Genomic DNA, 22,014 nt, shown 5'->3' on the forward strand with positions numbered 1-22,014 from the left:
CTCGAAGGGGGTCTCGATTAACGGCATCGGGACCAGCGGTGCCTTGGGGGTTCTTGTGGGGGCAGCCAACTAGCAATCGGGGCAGGAGCTGCAATAGTCTTTTACCTCCTGGTGGATACCTGGCCAAAAGAAGCGTCCCAGTATCCTGGCTAGGGTCTTCTCGGGACCCAGGGGCCCGGCAGCCGGGACATCGTGGGCCAGCTTCATGACCGCCTATCGATGACATCGGGGCACTAGGAGATGAGTCCGGGGCTCCCAGGTGTGCGGGTCCCTCTCAACCCGATATAGGCGCTCTTGCCGTAATTCAAAGTGCGGCCACTGGGCTACCCGATCTGAATCGAGGATGGTCCCGTCCACCATGGCCAGCTGCTCATATGCCCGGCTGAGGGTGGGGTCGGACCTTTGATCCTGGCAGAAGTCTGTGGGGGTTGAGGGATCTTCCACCCCTCCCGGGGAAACATCCTCCCATTCCCTTATCTCGATGGTGGGGTCGGGTCCCTCCCACTCGTCCCCCTCAGTTTCTGGGGCCTCCTGCTTGTCTTCCTCAGTATCCGGGGTCTCCCCCTCCAAGGCTGGTACGGGGCCCGGGCCACCTCCGGCATGTTGGCGTAGGATGGCCAGAAACTCAGGCCAGTCCCGGCACAGGATCACCGAATATGCCACTAAGCTTCTACTCTCAATATGTTTCATTCTTTTGGGTCACCTTCAACTCCATTCCCCGGCCAACTGGTCCTTTAGCTATTTGGGCTCTGTGGTGCCTAGATGCTTTTAAAAATCCCATTAGATGCCTAAATATCTTTACCAGTCCTGCCCTAAGTGACTTGCCTGAGCTTGTGGAGGGGTGGGTGGGAAAAGCAGGAATTAAACACTGCTTTCCCAAGTCCTGCTCTAATATGTTAAGCACCAGAACATCAGTTATAAGGGAATCTAACTCTGTCCAAGTTTGCTGAATCTTTTCCCTGTCTTGTCACAAAAACAAGTGAGGTGGGAGATGGTGACAGAACCCATTGTCTTCTCCGTGTGGAAGAGAGACATCACATTTGTGACAGACCCAGCCCGGTGGGGTACAGGAGTCTGGTAGAGGGCAAAGATACTGGTCACTGGATGAGCAGTTTTCTGTTCCCTGAGTGACCAGAGCAGGGGCTGCACTAGAGTAACCAGGAACCTGCTAGAACCAATTAAGGCAGACAAGCTGATTAGATCACCTGCAGCCAATCAAGGCAGCTAATCAGGGCACCTGGGTTTAACAAGGAGCTCACTCCAGTCAGGCGGGGGGGGGGGGGAGCCAGAGGAGAGGAAGTGCGTGTGAGGAGCTGGGAGCAAGAGGCGCCAGGAGCTGAGAGTGAGAGGCTGTGCTGCTGGAGGACTGAGGAGTACAAGCGTTATCAGACACCAGGAGGAAGGTCCTGTGGTGAGGATAAAGACGGTGTTGGGAGGAGGCCATGGGGAAGTAGCCCAGGGAGTTGTAGCTGTCATGCAGCTGTTACAGGAGGCACTCTAGACAGCTGCAATCCACAGGGCCCTGGGCTGGAACCCGGAGTAGAGGGCAGGCCCGGGTTCCCCCCAAACCTCCCAGCTCCTGATCAGACACAGGAGGTGTTGACCCAGACTGTGGGTTCCACCAGAAGGGAAGATCACTGAGGTGAGCAAACCCCCCAATAAGCACAGGACCCACCAAGGCAGAGGAGGAACTTTGTCACACTTTGCAATGTTCTTCCCTAAAACTTTCAGTAGAATGGATCAGACTTGAGTTCTCTCAGTGTTGTCAGCAAACTCATCAGCTAATTGGTCTCAGAGGTCCCAGCCAGCAATGAGGGACAAGAAAACCGGAGTCTACAACTGTTATAAATGAGGGATTATTTGACAGAGGCAGTGATCACCCAAGTTTATCCCATCGTTCTGTTACATAGAGAGGCATAAATCGGCAGGCCTCTTTTAGTGCATCTAAATTCAGCACCTGCAGCCTTTGTGTGATAATTTTGGTTCATGTTCCATGTACTCCATCATTGCATGGTCTGAGTGAGAATGCACAAGGTGTGATTGCAGATTGGGATGTGAAAGAAATCATGGTCTGAAGAACTTTGTGAGTAATCTTCTTTTTCCTTTCTTTTGTTTTGGGTACAAGATTGAGACCACTTCTCTGGGATCACAGTCCCACTGTGTTAGGAAAATAGGGTCGCTCTCCTAAAATTATTCAGTCTTATTGTGAAACAAGACACAAATGTATGGCTATGACAAAAAGAATACTCAGGGGCCAGGGAAGTCGAATATAGATGTGAGAATATTATGAGAAATCGGCTAGATGACCCTTGTGGTCCCTTCTAACGCTATGATTCTATAAGTAGAGGTAACACTTATAGTAACAGAGGTAACAGCTGCCAGTTTTTAATGTCTAATAACGATCACGGCACTGGTGAGATCAGAGAATGAATTTCAAGGTGCACATTGTGGAGGTTTTGCAGATGTGTAAAGGGGATGCAACTCGGAGGTTTCCTTTCACCTTAGGATACAGATGCCGCTATCTCCAATGCCTGGGATTCCCCATCCTCCCACGGCCAAGTGTTCCAGCACTGAACTATCCTTATAGTTAGACAGTGTTACCTACTATCTAAGGCAACTCTCCCTTGCTGCAGATTAACTGCATTGCTTGTCCCACATTCAGTGGGGGTGGAGAACAATTGATCTCTGTCCTCTTTATACCGCCCTTCACTTATTCAAAGATTAAACATGCCTCGTTTTTTAAACCTTTCCTCATGGTCAAGTTTTCTAACCCTTTTAGCATTTTTGTTGCACCCTTCCAGACCCTTTCCAACTAGTCTGCGTCTTTCCTAAAGTGTGAAATCCAGAACTGGCCACAGCACCCTAGCAGAGATCTTACCAGGGACAACTGCCTCCCTGTTAATGCACCCCAGAATGATATTAGCCTCTGTTTGGTAACTGCATCTCATTGGATTAATCTTCAATTTGTGATCAGCTCTAACTCCCAGCTCCTATGCAGCCGTATGGCCTCCTAGCTAGTTATTCCTCATTTTGCACTTGTGCATTTAATTTCTTTCTTCCTCAGTGTAGTACTTTGCAGTTGTCTTTACTGAGTTTGATCTTGCTGAATTCAGACTAATTCTCCAATTTGTCAATGTAATTTTGATTTCTAATCCTGTCCTCCACAGTGCTAGCAACCTCTCCCAGCCTGAAAAACCATGCTCTGAAGTATCCCTAGTCTCTGTTTGTCAGAAGCTGGGAATGGACAACAGGGGATGGATCACTTGATTAATCACTGTTCTGTTCATTCCCTCTGGGGCACCTGACATTGTCCACTGTTGGAAGACAGGATACTGGGCCAAATGGACCATTGGTCTGACCCAGTGTAGCTGTTCTTAGGTGGTGTCATCTGATAATTTTATAAGCATAATCTTCCCTCCATTATCCACATCATTAGTGAAAATATTGAATTGTACTGGCTGCAGGACAGATCCCTGCAGGACTCCACTAGATAAATTCCCACACTTTGACAGTGAGCTGCTGATAGCTCTCTGTGAGTAAAGTCTTTCACCTAGTTGTGCACCCTCCTTAGAGTAATTTAATCTTCGCCATCATTCTCCAGTTTGCTTATGAGAATGTGATGTGGGACTGTGTCAAACACCCTACTAAAAACCAAGATACATCACAGCTACAGCTTTTGATCTATCCGCCAGACCGGTAATGCTGTCAAAGAAAGAAATTGCTTTGATTTGGCATGATTTATTCTTGATAAATCCATGTTGGTTTTTACTTATAACTCTATTATCCTTTAGGTGCTTACAACTTGTGGCTTAATAATTTGTCCCAGTGTCTTTCCACGTATTGAAGTTAGGCGGACTGGTCTATAATTCCTCAGTCTTCTTCATTCCTGTTTTTTTTTTCAGATAGGTACTATTTTTCATTTAATCTTTGACCGTTTGACTAAGAAACGAGAATGATACACTCTTGACGTTAGACACTTTACCTGAATTATAAAGTGGGTACCTGCCAGCTCTCCACCAGGAATTGTATATGGTGCATCATTGAGCGGGTGTATCTCAAGTGGAGTCCTACAGGGATCAGTTCTTGGCCCGGTGCTTTTTGAGAAATATTTATCAATGACCTGAATGAAAAGCAAAACAAACACAAAAAATGAGCAGTGCTGATATTTAATCACTTGAACAACTTACTAAGATTTGTGTGTTGGATTCTTCACCCTTGGAAATTTTTAAAATCAAGATTGTCTGTCCCTCTCAAGACTATGCTCTAGGTCTAACAGGAGTTAACTGAGGGAAATTCTTGGTCTATGCAGGAGGTCAGAGAAGATGATCACAGTGGTGCCTTTGGGTCTTATAATCTAGGAATACATGAAAAATTAAGGTAACATATTTTCATTCTTTCATCCCTTCCAGTTCTCTCTCTCTCTCTCTCCCCTCCCCTGCCCCCTTAAGGTATCAAATATTCTCCTCTAAGATCCTGTCTTTGGTTCTGGTTTTCCCATCAGGCTTTTCCCATAGAGCCCAAGTCTATTGGGTACCCAGCTCCCATTGATGATGTGTAGTCTATTGATTTACAGAATTTTTCCTGCAAACATTCCATTTCCTCTGTTTTTGACGTGTTTCTTCATTTTTTTCTTTTAAGAATGATCTGAGAATGAAGAACCAGAGCACCGTGGTGGAATTCATCATCTTGGGCCTGTCCAACAGCCGCCATTTAAACACCGCCCTGTTTGTGGTTCTATTAGTTATCTTCCTGTTGACCATAATGGGTAACATCACAGTTGTCAGCCTCTCCCTGGTGGACCATCGCCTCCAGTCGCCCATGTATTATTTCCTGAGGAACTTCTCTTTTTTGGAAATGTGTTTCACATCCGTCATCATGCCCAGGTTCCTCTACAGCCTCCTGACAGAGAGAAAATCTATTTCCCTTCCTGGTTGTTTCCTTCAGTTGTTGTTGTTCTTCCTCCTGGGCACCTGTGTATTTCTCCATGTAGCTATGATGTCCTTTGACCGCTACATGGCTATCTGCCGTCCCTTGCGTTACGGCACCATCATGAATGGCAGAGTCTGCTTCCAGTTAGTGCTGGGCTGCTGGGTGATGAGTTTTCTCTTAATATTTCCTCCAACGTTTATGGTTGTGCTGTTACCGTTCTGTGGCCCCAATGTCATAAACCACTTCTACTGTGACACGGCCCCATTGCTCCAACTCTCCTGCAGGGACACAAGACACATTGAGGTAATGATCTTGGTTTCAGGAACAGTTATCTTACTTGGTACTTTAACAGTCACTATCATTTCCTATGGCTGTATCATCTCCACTATCATACGCATCCCATCCACCACAGGAAGGAAAAAAGCCTTTTCCACCTGCTCTGCTCACCTGATGGTGGTTGTGATATTGTACAGTAGCTCCATCTTCAGATACCTCCGACCAGGACAGCGGGGAGCAAAGGACTTTGACAAAGTTGTGTCCTTTCTGTACTCTGTGGTGGCTCAACTCTTTAACCCCTACATCTACGCTCTTCGCAACGAACAAGTCAAACAGGCTCTGAAGGGCATCTGTGGCAGAGCATTTTCGAAATGTGTGAGGCTCTCATGAAAATCCCAAACCACAAAGATGCAGGAGTGAAGAGAGCATAGATGGTAATTTACTTCTTGCCAGGCTTCACAATGGGGTTGGTGGGTCCTCAGCAGTACACAGGGTGAATTTGTCTCTCCATAGCCAGATTAATAGATCATACAGCCAGAAGGAGTGATTACGTCATCTCATCTGACCTTCTGCATAAAACAGACATGAGAATTCCACCTAGTTAGCCTTGCATTCAGCCTAGTAACTTCTGCCTGATGAAAGCATATCTTCTTGAATTGCATCCAGTCTTGATCTGAAGGCTTTAAGAGATGGAGAATCTTTCTTGGAGTTTGTTCCAAAAATGGAAATTAGTAGGTTTTTCTTGCTGAAATGAAATACTGAACAACATTCAGTTTGCGTTGAACTAAACACCTTTCCTTTCAGATCTAGCCACATTTTTGGACAAAATATTATTTGAAAAGAAAAAAGGAGCGATCTTTTCATTTCAAAGATGTTAAACTGAAAGGTTCTGAATTTTTTTCACACAAACTTGACAGCTGTTTTGCTGAGCCCACTGTGCATCATGCTGACCGACACTATCGCACCGATTTCCCAGCTGATTCTTGTCTTATATTTTGTGACCCCTTCTGGGCAGGGGCTCTGGCTTTGTACTGTAAGTAGCACAATGGGACACTGGTCTGTGACAGGCATTTCTAAGCTTGTCAACTGCAGTTGTCTCCCCCAAGCAAATGGCTCACCATCTGCAAAGTCAAGGCAGTTTCATAGCCAAAGGCACACAAGAAAGTGATGTGACCAGCATCACGTCTGACCACCTTTGGCTGCCCTAATCCAATGGATCAGGTTCACATTTTGCAGCGGGGCCTGGCTTTTCCCCGTGAGAGCGAGGGAGACTCAAATGGATGAGTTGGGGGATTGTAATCCTGCCTCTCAATCACTCAGTGAGAAACCGCACTCCTAGGCATGGCCACAATATAAATGATAGATAATAATAATAGTAGTATATGAAACCCAGTGGGAGTTTCTCCAGTTACTTCGATAAGGTCAGGATTTGACTCCTGGTGTCTAGTTCAAATTCACTTTCAATGTCAGCAAGATTCATAACTGCCCTTCGTGCCATTCAGAACATTTCCCCAATGGAAGTGACTGAAACGAGGACCAAGAACCTAAAATCTCCCACATGAAACTCAATGACAAGTTATTCTGAGACAGCCTCATAGTTGGGGTCAGACACCTCGTTACTCCTGGTATTGTTCCTGGACACAAATGACATTGCGTGATGTGGTGCGATAAGCTTCTACTCTCAATATGTTTCATTCTTTTGGGTCACCTTCAACTCCATTCCCCGGCCAGCTGGTCCTTTGGTTATTGGTGCTTTGTGGTGACTTGGATATTACATCCCCGGTAAGTGTCAGTTTCTGTGCTTCGCTCCTGTGCTGATTTATCCGACTGTTACTCACTTTGAATAATTCCTCTCTGCGTGAGAATCCCCAGTGGAGAAACAAAGGAAGGATGTTCTTATTCACATGTAAGTGGGGTCTGCATGAGCTCTCCCCTAGTGATGAGCTGGGGAAGAGGACTTCAGGAGCCGACCTTGTTTGCATGGACAAACCCACCCTACATAGGTGCTCGCTGAGCATGATGGGGCTGCTTTGCCCAAATTATCATATTTGGCTGGTGTTGGATCACACGTCTCTTTTGTATTGGGGGCAGGGTTAATCAGGGGAATTATCCTTCTTGTGTGAATCAGGGGCAGCAGAACTGTGCTTGGTGGGCCCTGAGGGACGGACTCACCCTCAGCTAAACGGCACTCGCAAGGCAGGGGACAGGGGTGCCAAAGCCCAGTGAGTTGAGAGTGGTTGGATGTATGGACCTGCATCTGGTGGTGTGGGCCCAGCCTAGGGTGTCTAGGCACCATTTGTCCCTTCCTCTCTCTGCTGTGTAATTACAGGCCTGGTAAAGACTCAGTGGAGAGTCCTATCGCACATCAACAGAGCTGAAATCACTGATAACCAGGCCTCAGCATTAGGGCTAATTTGGGACAATGAGGCTCCCCCACTGAGAGCTGAAATCACTGAGAGCTGTGTTCAGTGGGGGGTGTAAAGACATCCAAGAGAGGGCAGAGCAGAGTGGCAAGTGGCCGGCGGAGCGAAGCAACAAGCGGCCGGCAGGGAGGCCGGCGGAGCGGAGCGGAGCGGCAAGCGGGAGGCAAGCGGCCGGCAGGGCGGCTGATGCCAGAGTGAGCGCCTGGACAGCAAAGCGAGCAAGGTGCCCCCCACCAGGGCGGGAGGTGGGCTCACACGGATGCACCTTAGAACTCTGAGTCTTCACTGACCAAGGACAGCAGCTGTGAGTGGGGTGCAGTGGAGTGAGAAGGGAGGGGGCATGTTAAGGGAACTTTTGGTTGCTGGAGGTAAGAACCTGAGGCAAAAGGACCCAGCCCAATGTGCTCTGGGGTGGGTGTTTTGCTTAGGGTTTTATGTTTATGAATCCTGCTTACGGCATTTTCCCAAATTAATGACGGGTTATTTCCCTCCTCTTCTTAACAGTTTCTTTTCTACACTCCGACTCTGTGCTTGCGAGAGGGGAAGTATTGCCTATTAGAGCCACCCAGGTGTGGTGCGTAATTTTCCCAGGTTACTGCAGGGGAACGGGGGAGGGAGGGGACTCGAGCTGGTTCTGTGTTGCACTGTTGGAAGGGAACTCCTGGATATTGAAGCAGCTGGCAGAAAGGCTGTGTACAAACTCATGGACGACAGGAGAGGTCCTGGAAGACTGGAGAAGGGCTAACGTTGTGCCTATCTTTAAAAAAGGGAAAAGGAGAATCCAGAAAACTATAAAGCAGTCGGCCCCACTTCGATACCTGGGAAGCTACTAGAGCAACGTACAAAACATTCCATTGGCGAATACCTGGAGGATGGAGAGCTGGTCACTAGCAGCCTGCATGGATTTACCAAGAACAAATCCTGCCAAACCAGCTGGATTTCCGTCTTTGGCAGGGTAACTGGTTTGTGGGATAGGGGGAATGAGGTGTGTATAATATACCTGGACTTCGGCAAGGCTTTTGACACTCCCCCACATGGCATGCTGATAAGTAAGATGGAGAACAGCGGGATCAACAGAACTACCATTAAGTGGGTACATAATTGGTTAAATAACTGTGAACAAAGAGTAACTATTAATGGACTGATGTCGGATTGGAGGGAGGCCCCAGGTGAGGTTCCACGGGGATATGCGATGAGTCCGGTGTTGTTTAACATCTTTACTATTGTCCTGGCTGTAGGACTAGAGCGCAGACTGATCCAGTTTGCAGATGACACAAAGCTGGGGCGAGTTGCTAACCCTTTGGAGGATAAAGCCAAAATACAGAGGGATTTTGATAAATTAGAGAATTGGGCAACAGACAATAAAATGAAATTCAGCAAAGACAGATGTAAGGTGCTACATTAGGGAAGAAAAACCAAATGCTCAAATACAGAATGGGGGGTAACTGTCTTGGCAGCAGCACAGCTGAGAAGGATCTAGGAGTTGTGGTGAATCACAACCTCAACGCGATGTGACGCTGTTGCAAAAAAAGCAAATGCAATGTTAGGTTGCATTAACAGAGGCACAGCATGCAAGTCACAGGAGGTGATAGTACCGCTCTACTCAGCACTGCTTAGGCCTCAGCTGAGTACTGTGTCCATTTTGGTCACCAATGTATAGAAAGGATGTAGAGAAACTGGAAAGGATGGAGAGGCGAGTGACAAAGATGACCAAAGGGATGGAATGCAGCCTTATGAGCAAAGGCTGAAGGAAGTGGCTACGTTTCATATGGAAAAGAGGAGATTAAGGGGGGGATGTGAGAGGGGTCTTCAGATACTTTAAATGCTGCCACAAAAAAGATGGAGAAAAGTTGTTCTCGCTTGCCACAGAGAGCAGGACAAGAGGCGATGGGGTCAAACTACAACATCAAAGATTTAGATTAAATCTCAGGAAAAACTTCCTCACTGTCAGAACAGTAGGGCAATGGAACAGACGCCTCTGGAAGTTGTTGAAGCTCCTTCAGTGGCAGAATCTGGAGCTATCTGTCTGGTGTGGGTTAGACCCAACGAGTCCCGCATCTTGGCAGGGGGCTGGACTAGCAGGGACCGAAGGGTCATCTCAACCTATGATTCTGTGATTGTGGCTGAGAATCGAGCATGTCTCTCAGGCGAGCTGGTTTGTACCCCACAGGGCACTGAAATTCAGGGTGTGATGGGTGCCAGAATCCTTTCAAAGTCCCAGCGTTCTCACTCTGACCCACTTCTCCATTGTCAAAATGGGATCGTAGCCACTCTTGCGTCTCTGTAGTGTGAGGTTATCAAAGGCACTTACGCTGGAATTAAGGGATTTAGGTGCCTAATGGGGTTTTCACCAGGTCACCTAAAATGCATTGATTTCAAAGGGGGGTAGGTGCCTACCTGCTATAAAAAATCCCACTAGGTGCCTAAATCTCTTTAACAACCCAGCCCTAAGTGACTTGCCTGAGGTCTGGGGCTAAAGCAGGAATTGGACACTGCTTTCTAAGAGTCCTGTTCTAATACGTTAAACACAACACCATCAGTCATGTGGGCATCGAACTCTGTCCAAGTTTTCTGTAACTTTTCTGTATTTTGCCACAAAAACAAGTGAGATGGGAGATGGTGACAGGACCCACTGACTTCTCCATGTCGAAGAGAGAGAGACATAACATTGTCCTGCTCTTTCCTAAAACGTTCAGTAGATTGGATCAGAAGTGAGTTCTCTGAATGTTGTCAGCAAACTCATTAGTAAAGTCCGAGGTCCCACCCAGCAATGAGGGATGAGAACACCGGAGATTACAACTCATTAATGGGAACTGAAAAAGGAGGGATTATTTGACAGAGGTAGCAATCACCCACGTTTATCCCAGTGTCCTGTTCTATAGGTACCCATAAATCGACAGACCTATTTTGGAGCATCTCAACTCAGCACCTGCAGGATTTGTGAGGTAGTTTGATTCATGTTCCATGTAATTCTAAGGTCTCCATCACTGCTGAGAGTGACTGAGAATGCACAGGGTGTGATTGCAGGGAGGGCTTTGAACAAAATCATGATCGGAAGAGCTTTGTTGTTTTGTGTTATGAGATTGAGACCCCCTGGCTGGGATCCCAGTCCCACTGTGCTAGGCAAAGAGGGTCACTTTCCCAGTATAGGGGTGAAATGTGACACATATTTATGGATATGATAATCAAATAGTTGGGGGGACAGGAGAATAGATATAGAAGTAAGACTATTATGGTAAATTTGATAAGCAACAGTAGCACACAGCAGATGATAATCTTTATTGTTTCCTACTAATCACGCCATTGGTGAGATGTATTTGAAGGTGAACAATGTCGTGTTTTGCAGATTTCTGCAAGGCATCAGTCTTTGAGGCTTGCTTTCACCTTAGGATACGGAATGGTGCTACCATTATCTTTGGAATCCCTTAATGGGCTATATTGAATTAGGAAACTTTAAGATTGATTTCATTTTGTTGGTCAAGTTATGGCTGGTGTCCTGGAGCCCAAGACCCTGCTGAAAATTCCACAACCCCCAGCTGTAAACCCAACCGAATAGATGATCTGACTTACTGCAAAACGGGCACCTCAGAGGAATAAGGGGCCGTCGTGGGCTGTGTATTTAAACTCCTAGAGAAATATTGTTGAAAGACGAAGGGTTTGGAGATGCGCACAGGACCTTGTCTGGAAAAAAAAAAAAAAAAAAAGACAGGTTCTGTTTGTGATGCAGGGAGCAGCCATCCCTGCGGGTGAACATGTGCGTCCTCATGCTCCATTCTCCAACTCTGTAATGACCTCTGCATGGACACCAGAATCTTAGCAGCACTGCCCGAGTGCCCACTAGAGCCAACGGGAAGCTCTCTATTGACTTTGAAGAGCTCTGGATGCGATCCTGATGGTCTCAGCTGGGTGAGCTGACTGAGTTTAAAATCCAGCCATTCTAATTATGCTATTCAATACAAGTGGAGGCGGGTGTCTATGCGGGAAAGGAATGAATTATGAAACCAGGGATTTAGAATAAAATCCTTCCAAAACCAGCCTAAAGCAATAACTCACAGAGAAACATGAGCATCTCCCATTCACTGTTATAGGATTTGAAAACCAATGACGTTATCTTCAGTGGCAGCAGAGCTGTCTATCTTGTCACCTCTCCCTTGATCAGAAAGATACAGATAACTTACTGTTGGGCGTAGAGTCTGATTTCAGGGTGGGGTGTAATAGGACAGATCATTGCTATGAAAGTTCTTTGCGGTGGACAAGAATGTGAGTCTGACGTCAATCCTGGGCACACTGACAAAGCGGCTAATACGAGATTTGATTAGCATAGAATTAAAGGAGGGCAATAGAACTAATTCTGATCAGCATGGGCTTATGGAAAAGAAATTCTGTAAAAGTAATTGGAAATTTTTTTGGATGTGATTAGAAGTTTGATAGAGGTGATAATCTCCCACTTCTGTAAGGCATTTGACGTGGTGCAGAATGACACAAAGTCACAGAAAGGAAGGGCTGGGCTGGAAGGGACCTCAAGAGGTCATCTAGTCCAGATCCCTGAGCTGAGGCAGAGTTAAATATGCCTAGATCATCCCTGACAGATCTTTGACTAACCTGCTCTTAAATACCTTTAATGAGAGGGATTCACAAGCTCCTGGGGTGACCTATTCCAGTACTTAACTATCCTTCACGTTAGAAAGTTTTCCCTAATATTAAATCTAAATCTCCCTCGATGCAGATTAAGCTCTTTTCTTCTAGTCCTACGTTCAATGGACATGAAGAACCACTGGTCATTGTCCTCTTAGAGCAGCCTTTCATGTATTTAAAGACTGTTCTCAAGTCTCCCCTCCGTCTTCTTTTCTCAAAACTGAATAGGCCTCGTTTATTTTAACCTTTCCCACAGGTCAGGTTTTCTAAATCTTGTATCTTTTTGGTTTCTCTCCTCTGGACTCTCTCCAATTTGTCCACATCTTTCTTTTAAGTGAGGCACCCAGATCCGGACACTGTAGTCCAGCTGAGGCCTCACGAGTGACAAGAAGAGTGGGACAATTACCTCCCAATTCTTAGCGACACCACTATTATTACACCCCAGAATTATATTGGCCTTTTTTGCAGCAGCATCACATTATTGACTCACGCTCAATTTGTGATCTACTCTAACCCTACCTGCTTTGCAGCAGTGTCACCTCTAAGACAGTTAGTCCCCATTCTGTAGTTGTGCACTGGATTTTTTTCTTCCTAAGTGTTGTACTTTCCACTTGTCTTTATTGAATTTCAGCTTGTACTTTTCAGACCAATTCTCCAATTTGTCAAGGGCATTTTGAATACTCATCCTGCCCTCAAAAATGCTAGCAACCCCTCCCAGCTTGGTGTCATCCACCAATGTAATAAGCCTACTCTCCACTCCATTATCGAAGTCATTAATGAAAATATTGAAAAGTACCAGAGCAAGGGCACACTGCTGTGGGAGTCCACTGGCCAGGTCCTTCCACTTTGACACTGAATCATTGATAACTGTGCTTTCACTATGGTCTTTCAAAGAATTTCACACCCACCTTATATTTCATCTGAGCCACATTTTCCTAATTCACCTAAGAGAATGTCATGTGGGACTGTGTCAAAAGCATAACTAAAACCAGGATATATCACATCTAGAGGTTCCCAACTAGCCACCAGGCCAGTAACTGTGCCAAAGGACATTAGATTTGTATGTCATGGTTTGTTCTTCTCAAATCCATGCTGGCTGTTACTTAAAACCCTGGTATCCTCTAAGTGCTTAAAATTTCATCGTTTAAAACATTGTTCCAGTATCTTTCCAGGTATCAAAGTTAGAGTGACTGCTCTGTAATTCCCCAGTTCCCCTTTCTGCCCCTTTTCTAAAGACAGATACTATTTTTGATTAGATTTTTGACATTGTGATTAACAAACTAGAATGATACACAATTAACACAGCACACATTAAATGGATTAAACAGTGTTTAAGTGAAACGACTCCACATGGAAATATATCAGGGCAATCATCACTGAGCGGGTGTGTTTGTACTGGGGTCGATTCTTGGTCATGCACTTTTAAATATTTTCATCAATGATATGGAAAGAACACAAACAAATACAAATGAGCAGTGAGGGCATTTCATCACTGAAACAACTTTCTCAGCCTTGTGGTGGATTTTCCAGTGCTGAATTTTTAAAAATTATAATGGGATGTTTTTCTAAAGGAGGTGCAGAACAGGAGTTAATTCAGGGAAAGGTCTCTGTCCTGCGTTGTACAGGAGATCAGACTACATTATCAGAATGGTGCCCTCTAGATTTATAATCTCTGTTTCTATGGAAAAAAAGTTAAAATTTATGGTTTCTTAAAAGAAAATATTTTCATTTTTTCTTCCCCTCCAGCTCTCTCTCTCTCTCTCTCTCTCTCTTTGCAATTATCAGTCATTGTCCTCTGAGATCCTTTGCTTGATTCTAATTTCTCTGTCAGGATCTTTTCATAGATGGGTGTTGGGCACCCACCTCCCATTGAAGAGATTTTTTTCTATTTAGACATGGAGGTTCCCCTGGGATTATTCTGTCCACTCTAGGTTTGATGTTTGTATTTTTTTTCTTTATAGATGAGCCAAAAAATGAAGAACCAGACCACTGCGGAGGAGTTCATCCTCTTAGGCCTGTCCAGCAACCACCGTTTAATCATCATCCTGTTTGTGGTTCTATTAGTTGTCTTCCTGCTGTCCATAATGGGAAACATCATTGTTGTCATCCTCACCCTCAGGGACCATCGCTTCCAATCCCCCATGTATTTCTTCCTCAGGAACTTCTGCCTCTTGGAAATCTGTTTCACCTACATCATCTTGCCCAGGTTCCTCTACAGCCTCCTGACAGAGAGAAAATCTATTTCCCTCCCTGGTTGTTTCCTTCAACTGTTGTTGTTCTTCCTCCTGGGTTCCTCTGCATTTAGCGATGGGTGTTGTCATGTCCTTTGGCTGCTACATGGCTATCTGCCGTCCCTTGCTTACGGCACCATCGTGAATGGCAGGGTCTGCTTCCAGTTCATGCTGGGCTGTTGGGTGATGAGTTTTCTCTTAATCTTTCCTCCAACATTTATGGTTGTGCTGTTACCGTTCTGTGGCCCCAATGTCATAAACCACTTCTACTGCGATATGGCCCCATTGCTCCAACTCTCCTGCATAGACACGGGACACATTGAGGTAATGCTCTTGGTTGCAGCTGTAGTGGTCTTACCTGGCACTTTAACAGTCACCATAATTTCCTATGACTGTATCATCTGTACTGTCCTGTAGATCCTGTCCACCACAGAAAGGAAAAAGGCCTTTTTCAACTGCTCACTCACCTCCTGGTTGTTGTGATATTGTACAGTAGCGCCATCTTCAGGTACATCTGACCAGGTCAGCGGGGCCCTCGGGACTTTGACAAAGATGTGTCTTTTCTGTACTGTGTGTTGGTCTTGCTGTTTATCCCCTACATTTACGCTCACCACAAAGAACAAGTCGAACAGGGTCTAAGGGACATCTGTGGCCAAGCATTTTCTAAGTGCCTAAAGTTAGGTCCATTCATTGCAATTAGGCAGGATGGGCAGGGATGGTGTCCCTGGCCTCTGTTTGCCAGAATCTGGGAATGAGCAACGGGATGGATCACTTGATGACTACCTGTTCTGTTCATTCCCTCTGGGGCACCTGGCATTGGCCACTGTCGGTAAACAGGATACTGAGCTAGATGGACCTTTGGTCTGACTCAGTATGATCATTCTTATGTTATGTAAGGTAGAGGGTGATAAATTGTTCTTCTTACCCACAGAGGACAGGACAAGAAGTAATGGGCAAAAATTGCAGCAAGGGAGGATTAGACTGGCCATTAGGAAAAATCTCCTAACCATCAGGCTAGTTAAGGACTGAAACAAATTGCCTAAGGAGGTTGTGGTGTCTCCGTCATTGGAGGTTTTTAAGAAGAGGTTAGACAAGGACCTGTCAGGGATGGTGTAGAAAATACTTAGTTCTTCCTCAGGGCAGAGGACTGGACTAGATGACCACTCGAGGTCTCTCCCACTCCCACATTTCTAGGATTCTAGGATTTTGGGGGCAAGAAAAAGCAAAAAAGCAAAAGCAAGAGATGGAATTGTTTTCCTTATGTTCTAGCCGTTTGTTTTCTTTTCAGCCAGTAAAGCTGTGACAAAAAAGAAATCCCCAAACTTTCGGAGTGTGTCCTGGTGTCCTCAGGGATGCTGCACCACTCATTAGCTAATTGGTCTCTGAAGGAATTGCAGTACCAGCAGGAGTGGGAAAAGAACCATGGGAAGTGGAAATAATAAAAGGGGACTGGAAATAGTGTTGGGCATTTGCTGCAGGCAACAACCATAACAAGCAATCTCCATGCTCGGTTTCATTGCAAGACCTTGATTTCCTGTACCCAAACGAGGGCATTGCAACGTCAGAGCTACATTAGTAAAACTTATTACTTCTGGTACAAGTTCTCTAGATGATCCATTGCTAAATATCATAGATCCCTTGAAATTTATATTTTTATTCAAACACCGTGTAAGTGAGCAGCCATCATGGAGAACCAAACTGCAGTGACAGAGTTTATCCTTCTGGGCTTCACAGATGTTCGCTGGCTGCAGATCCTGCTCTTCGTTTTGTTACTTATCACCTACGTCTTGACCTTAGCTGGAAACATTCTCATTATCTCCATCACTCTGGCGGACCGGCGCCTCCAGACACCCATGTATTTTTTCCTCAGGAATTTCTCACTTTTGGAGATTGGCTTCACCTCAGCGTCCATCCCAAAAGTTTTATTCAATGTGGCGTCGGGCTGCCAGTCCATATCTGTGGCTGGGTGCTTTGCACAATGTTTATTTTATCTCACTGTGGGCACTGCTGAGTTTTGCCTGCTGGCGGCCATGTCCTTCGATAGGTATGTGGCCATCTGCAAACCCCTGCACTACACGTCCATCATGACCGGTCACTTCTGTAACTGGCTGGTGCTGGCCTCTTGGCTTATTGGTTTTGGGTATGTGCTCGTCCCGCTTGTTCTATTGTTCCGGTTGCCATTCTGTGGCCCCAACATCATTAACCATTTCTTCTGTGACAACTTTGAATTGCTTAAACTTGCCTGCACAGACACCCGGCTCCTAGGGCTCCTGGATTTCCTCTTGGCCACAGGCAGCATATTGGGCACTTTAGCCATCACTGTGTTCTCCTATTTCAATATCATCTCCAAGGTGATGCACATCCCCTCCACGGCCGAGAGGCAGAAAGCTTTCTCCACCTGCGCCTCTCACATCACCGTGATCTCCATCACCTACGGCAGCTGCATTTTCATGTATGTCACACCCACATGGAGCAGCAGGCTGGACTTGAGCAGGGCTGTGGCTGTTCTTAACAATGTTGTGTCCCCTCTGCTCAACCCCTTAATCTACAGCCTGAGGAACAAACAGGTGAAAGAGGCCTTGAGGAACACACTCAGCCAGAGCATGATATTTTCTAAGAATCCAAGGATGTGACACGAGGTGACAAATGCAAACAATGATCAATCGATCGATCTAATCTATCATCTGATTTTATCTATCTATCTAATAAAGGTACATACTCATTTCAAATTATGTTGAGTGGGGACGTCCAGAATAGGAGGAAAGGTTTCAGACCCTGGCCCTCTATTACTGAGGCCTTGGACTTTGCCTTTGCACAGTGCTTTTCAAATAATGCAAAGTCTTTACCCTTCAGAGAGCAAACCTGGTTTTGTTTCTAACATAAGAACATAAGAACACTCCTATTGGGTCAGACCAAAGGTCCATCTAGCCCAGTAACCTAACAATAGTGGACAGTGCCAGGTGTCCCAGAGGGAATGAACAGAACAGGGAATCATCAAGTGATCCATTCCCTGTCACCCATTCCCAGCTTCTGGCAAGCAGAGGCCAGGGACATCATTCCTGCCCATCCTGGCTAATAGCCATCGATGGACATATCCTTCATGAATTTATCTAGATCTTTTTTTAACCCTGTTACAGTCTTGGCCTTCACAACATCCTCTGGCAAGGAGTTCCACAGGTTGACTGTGTGTTGAGTGAAAAAAATCTTCCTTTTGTTTGTTTTAATCCTGCTACCTATTAATTTCATTTGGCGACCCCTAGTTCTTGTGTTTTGAGAAGTAGTAAACAACACTTCCTTATCTACGTTCTCCACACCAGTCATGATTTTATAGACATCTGTCATATCCCCCCTTAGCCATCTCTTTTCCAAGCTGAAAAGCCCAAGTCTTATTAATCTTTCCTCATACGGAAGCCATTCCATACCCCTACTCATTTTTGTTACCCTTTTCTGAACCTTTTCCAATTCCAATAGATTTTTTTGAGCTGGGGCGACCACATCTGCATGCTATATTCAAGATGTGGGCATACCATGGATTTATAGAGAGGCAACATGATATTTTCTGTCCTATTATCTATCTTAATTATTCCCAGCATTCTGTTCGCTTTTTTGACTGCCACTGCACATTGAATGGATGTTTTCAGAGAACAATTCACAATGACTCCAAGATCTTTCTTGAGTGGAAACAGCTAATTTAGATCCCATCATTTTATATGTATAGTTGAGATTATGCTCTCCAGTGTGCATTACTTTGCATTTATCAACATTAAACTTCATCTGCCATTTTGTTGCCCAGTCATTCAGTTTTGAGAGATCCTTTTTTAGCTCTTCGCAGTCTGCCTGGGTCTTAGCTATCTTTAGTAATTTTGTATCATCTGTAAATTTTGCCACCTCACTATTTACCCCTTTTTCCAGATCATTTATGAATATGTTGAATAGGACTGGTCCCAGAACAGACCCTTGGGGGACCCCACTATTTACCTCTCTCCATTCTTAAAACTGACCATTTATTCCTACCCTTTGTTTCCTATCTTTTGACCAGTTACCAATCCATGAGAGGACTTTCTCTCTTACCCCATGACAGCTTACTTTGCTTAAGAGCCTTTGGTGAGGGACCTTGCCGAAGACTTTCTGAAAATGTAAGTACACTATACCCACTGGATCCCCCTTGGTCCACATGCTTGTTGACCCCCTCAAAGAATTCTAGTAGATTGGTGAGGCATGATTTCCCTTTACTAAAACCATGTTGACTCTTCCTCAACAAATTATGTTCATCTATATGTCTGGCAATATTGTTATTTATTATAGTTTCAAACAGTTTGCCCGGTACTGAAGTCAGGCTTACAGGCCTGTAATTGCCGGGATTACCTCTGGAGCTCTTTTTAAAGATTGGCGTCACATTAGCTCTCCTCCAGTCATCTGGTACAGAAGCTTATTTAAATGATAAGTTACAGATTGCAGTTAGTAGTTCTGCAATTTCACATTTAGTTCATTCAGAACTCTTGGGTGATACCATTTATTACCTTTGTCTGGATCTGTGGACTGTTCATGTGATTGAGAGAAAAATCATTGTAGAATTCATTGTACAGTGACTCTCTGTATTACATGTAAGCCCCTTCCTTTTCAGTTTAAACTGATTTTTACCAAAAAACTCCCGTGTTTTACAAAAAATATTATTCAGCTTTTTTATGATTTTCACACTACTTTTGTATCATTCAAATATAAAAAATAACTTGTTTTATTGGGGGACATACGATACATGGCATGAGATAGATGTATTACACTAATACATTAGTCTGTGTGTATGTGCAAAGCTGCCTGTTGAAGTCAGGCTATGGATTAGTCTTGAAGATACACAAACTAAACAAACAGGCACGCACGGAAGCACTGAAGTGCATGAGCATCTGAACGTATTGATGAAGCTCATGCCCACCACGTAAGCAATTCAAGCTGCTGGCAGATAACGGTTTAAAGATTCGACACACTGAAGTGGGAAGTAAACAACAATCTGCATCAGAATACGCTTCAGAACACAAGGAAGTATTCGAAAGTATAAAAAAAAACAGGAGAAAAGGATGAAGTTGAGTGTATGCGCTGCAAATGGTGTGGCCCAATTATTAAATATACATATTTATAGGCTAATAGTTCTAAAGTCTACAACAGTAACTGTTTATTCTAATTAACAGTTTTATTTGGGGGTTAGAGAAATATTGTTTTCTTAAACTCAGATTTAGAAGCCAAAATCTCATTTTCAAATGGGATTTAGGCATTTATGAGTCTAAATTCCTACTTCAGTACTGTCAGGGTTCCCTCCCCATTCTGAACTCTGGGGTACAGATGTGGGGACCTGCATGAAAGGGTACGTCTACACTACGGGATTATTCCGAATTTACATAAACCGGTTTAACAAAACAGATTGTATAAAATCGAGTGTGCGCGGCCACACTAAACACATTAAATCGGTGGTGTGCGTCCACGGTCCGAGGCTAGCGTCGATTTCTGGAGCATTGCTCTGTGGGTAGCTATTCCGTAGCTATCCCATAATTCCCGCAGCCTCCCCCGCCCCTTTGAATTTCCGGGTTGAGATCCCAGTGCCTGATGCGGCAAAAATCATTGTCGCGGGTGGTTCTGGGTAAATGTCGTCAGTCACTCCTTCCACTGGGAAAGCAATGGCAGACAAGCATTTCATGCCTTTTTTCCCTGGACTGCCCTGGAAGATGCCATAGCATGGCAATCATGGAGCCTGTTTCGCCTTTTGTGACTGTCACCGTATGTGTACTAGATGCCGCTCACAGAGGCGATTCAGCAGCGCTACACAGCAGCATGCTTTTGCTTTTGCATGATAGCAGAGATGGTTATCAGCCATATTGTACCATCTACCATACCATAAATTGGTAATAAGATGATCGTGGCTACCAGTCCTTTTGCACTGTTCCATTTGCTGCTGTCATAAATGCCCCTGGCTGCTCTTAGCCAGGGACGCAAAAGCCAAAATTGGGAATGACTCTCTGAGTCAATCCCTCCTTTTTGGTATCTAAAAATAGAATCAGTCCTGCCTAGAATATGGGCAAGTGTACTAGAGAACCACTGTATCAGAGAACCAGAGAGCACAGCTGCTCTGTGTCAGATCCTGCAGAAATTATGAGCTGTATGCTATTCACAGGGGGTGCTCCTGCAACAACACCACCTGTTCATTCTGTTCTTCCCCCAGCCTTCCTGGGCTACCGTAGCATTGTCCCCCCACTTGTGTGATGAAGTAATAAAGAATGCAGGAATAAGACACAGTGACTTGTTAGTGAGATATGAGTGGAAGGCAGCCTCCAGCTGCTATGATAGTCCAGACAGGACAGTAAGGAGTGTGTAGGAGAGGAGCCCAGCATCCCTCTGCTAGTTCAGGGGCAATTGAATCTTTTCTTTACACATGAAGGGTGGGGGCTGATGAAGCTCAGCCCTCTGTTGCTATGATGACGATGGTTATCAGCCATACTGTACCATCTACCAGGAAAAATTAGGACCAGGCGCCCTTGATCGACCTAACAGATGCTAGTCAGCATGGTTAGCAATCCTTTTGCACTGCCCCATGTGCCAATAGGCTGATGATGAGGACGGGTACCAGTCATTTTGTACCATCAGCCATCCATAGCGTGGGGGGAGCAAGGATGTTGGTGTTGAGTGCTGCACCATCGCATCTATCTGCAGCATTCAGTAAAGATAGGGTGACATGTAAAAGAGTCAAGAGAGGATTGTTTTCCCTTTCACTTCTGGGGGTGGGGGGGGGGGTGCGTAAATTGCCTAGCTATGCCCTGACCCACCGCGGACACTGTTTTTGACCCTAGAAGCATTTGGAGATCAGCCAAGAATGCAAATACTTTTCAGAGACTGCAGGAACTCTGGGATAGCTTGAGTCCTCCAGTCCATGAGCGTCCATTTGATTCTTTGGCTTTCCGTTACGCTTGTCACGCAGCAGTGCGCTGAGTCCCTGCTATGGCATCTGTCTGGAGATATTTAAAAAATGATTTTGAATTTCGTCTTCTGTAACGGAGTGCTGATAGAACAGATTTGCCTGCCCTTACAGCGATCACGTTCGCATCGTCCATGCAGGAGCTCTTTCTTTATTTTGATTTTTAACTGCATCACCACCCGTGCTGATCGGAGCTCCACGCTGGGCAAACAGGAAATATTCAAAAGTTCGCGGGGCTTTTCCTGTCTACCTGGCCACTGCATCCGAGTTCAGATTGCTGTCCAGAGCGGTCAGTGGTGCACTGTGGGATACCGCCCGGAGGCCAATACCGTCGATCTGCGGCCACACTAACCCCAATCCGATATGGTAATACTGATATTAGCGCTACTCCTCTCGTTAGGGAGGAGTACAGAAACCGGTTTAAAGAGCCCTTTATACCGATATAAAGGGCCTCTTAGTGTGGATGGGTGTGGCATTAAATCGGTTTTACGCTCCTAAAACCGGTTTAAACGCATAGTGTAGACCAGGCTAAAGACCTCCTAAACTTATTTTTACCAGCTTA

General features: G+C 45.3%; 2 protein-coding genes and 1 pseudogene across 2 annotated transcripts; all 3 read left to right on the forward strand.

Moving 5' to 3' along the window:
• The first annotated feature begins 4,650 nt into the window (after positions 1-4,650).
• LOC123348803 (olfactory receptor 49-like) lies at positions 4,651-5,595 on the forward strand. Its single transcript, XM_044986443.1, has one exon. The coding sequence runs from the start codon at positions 4,651-4,653 to the stop codon at positions 5,593-5,595; it is 945 nt and encodes a 314-aa protein (XP_044842378.1).
• Positions 5,596-14,236: 8,641 nt separating this feature from the next.
• On the forward strand, positions 14,237-15,789 carry LOC123347712 (annotated as a pseudogene).
• Positions 15,790-16,179: 390 nt separating this feature from the next.
• On the forward strand, positions 16,180-17,127 carry LOC123347713 (olfactory receptor 6C75-like). The gene has a single exon (XM_044984947.1). The coding sequence runs from the start codon at positions 16,180-16,182 to the stop codon at positions 17,125-17,127; it is 948 nt and encodes a 315-aa protein (XP_044840882.1).
• Positions 17,128-22,014: the final 4,887 nt, after the last annotated feature.

This window comes from Mauremys mutica, chromosome 13 (genome assembly GCF_020497125.1).
Source record: "Mauremys mutica isolate MM-2020 ecotype Southern chromosome 13, ASM2049712v1, whole genome shotgun sequence".
In the NCBI taxonomy this organism is placed as follows: Eukaryota; Metazoa; Chordata; order Testudines; family Geoemydidae; genus Mauremys; species Mauremys mutica.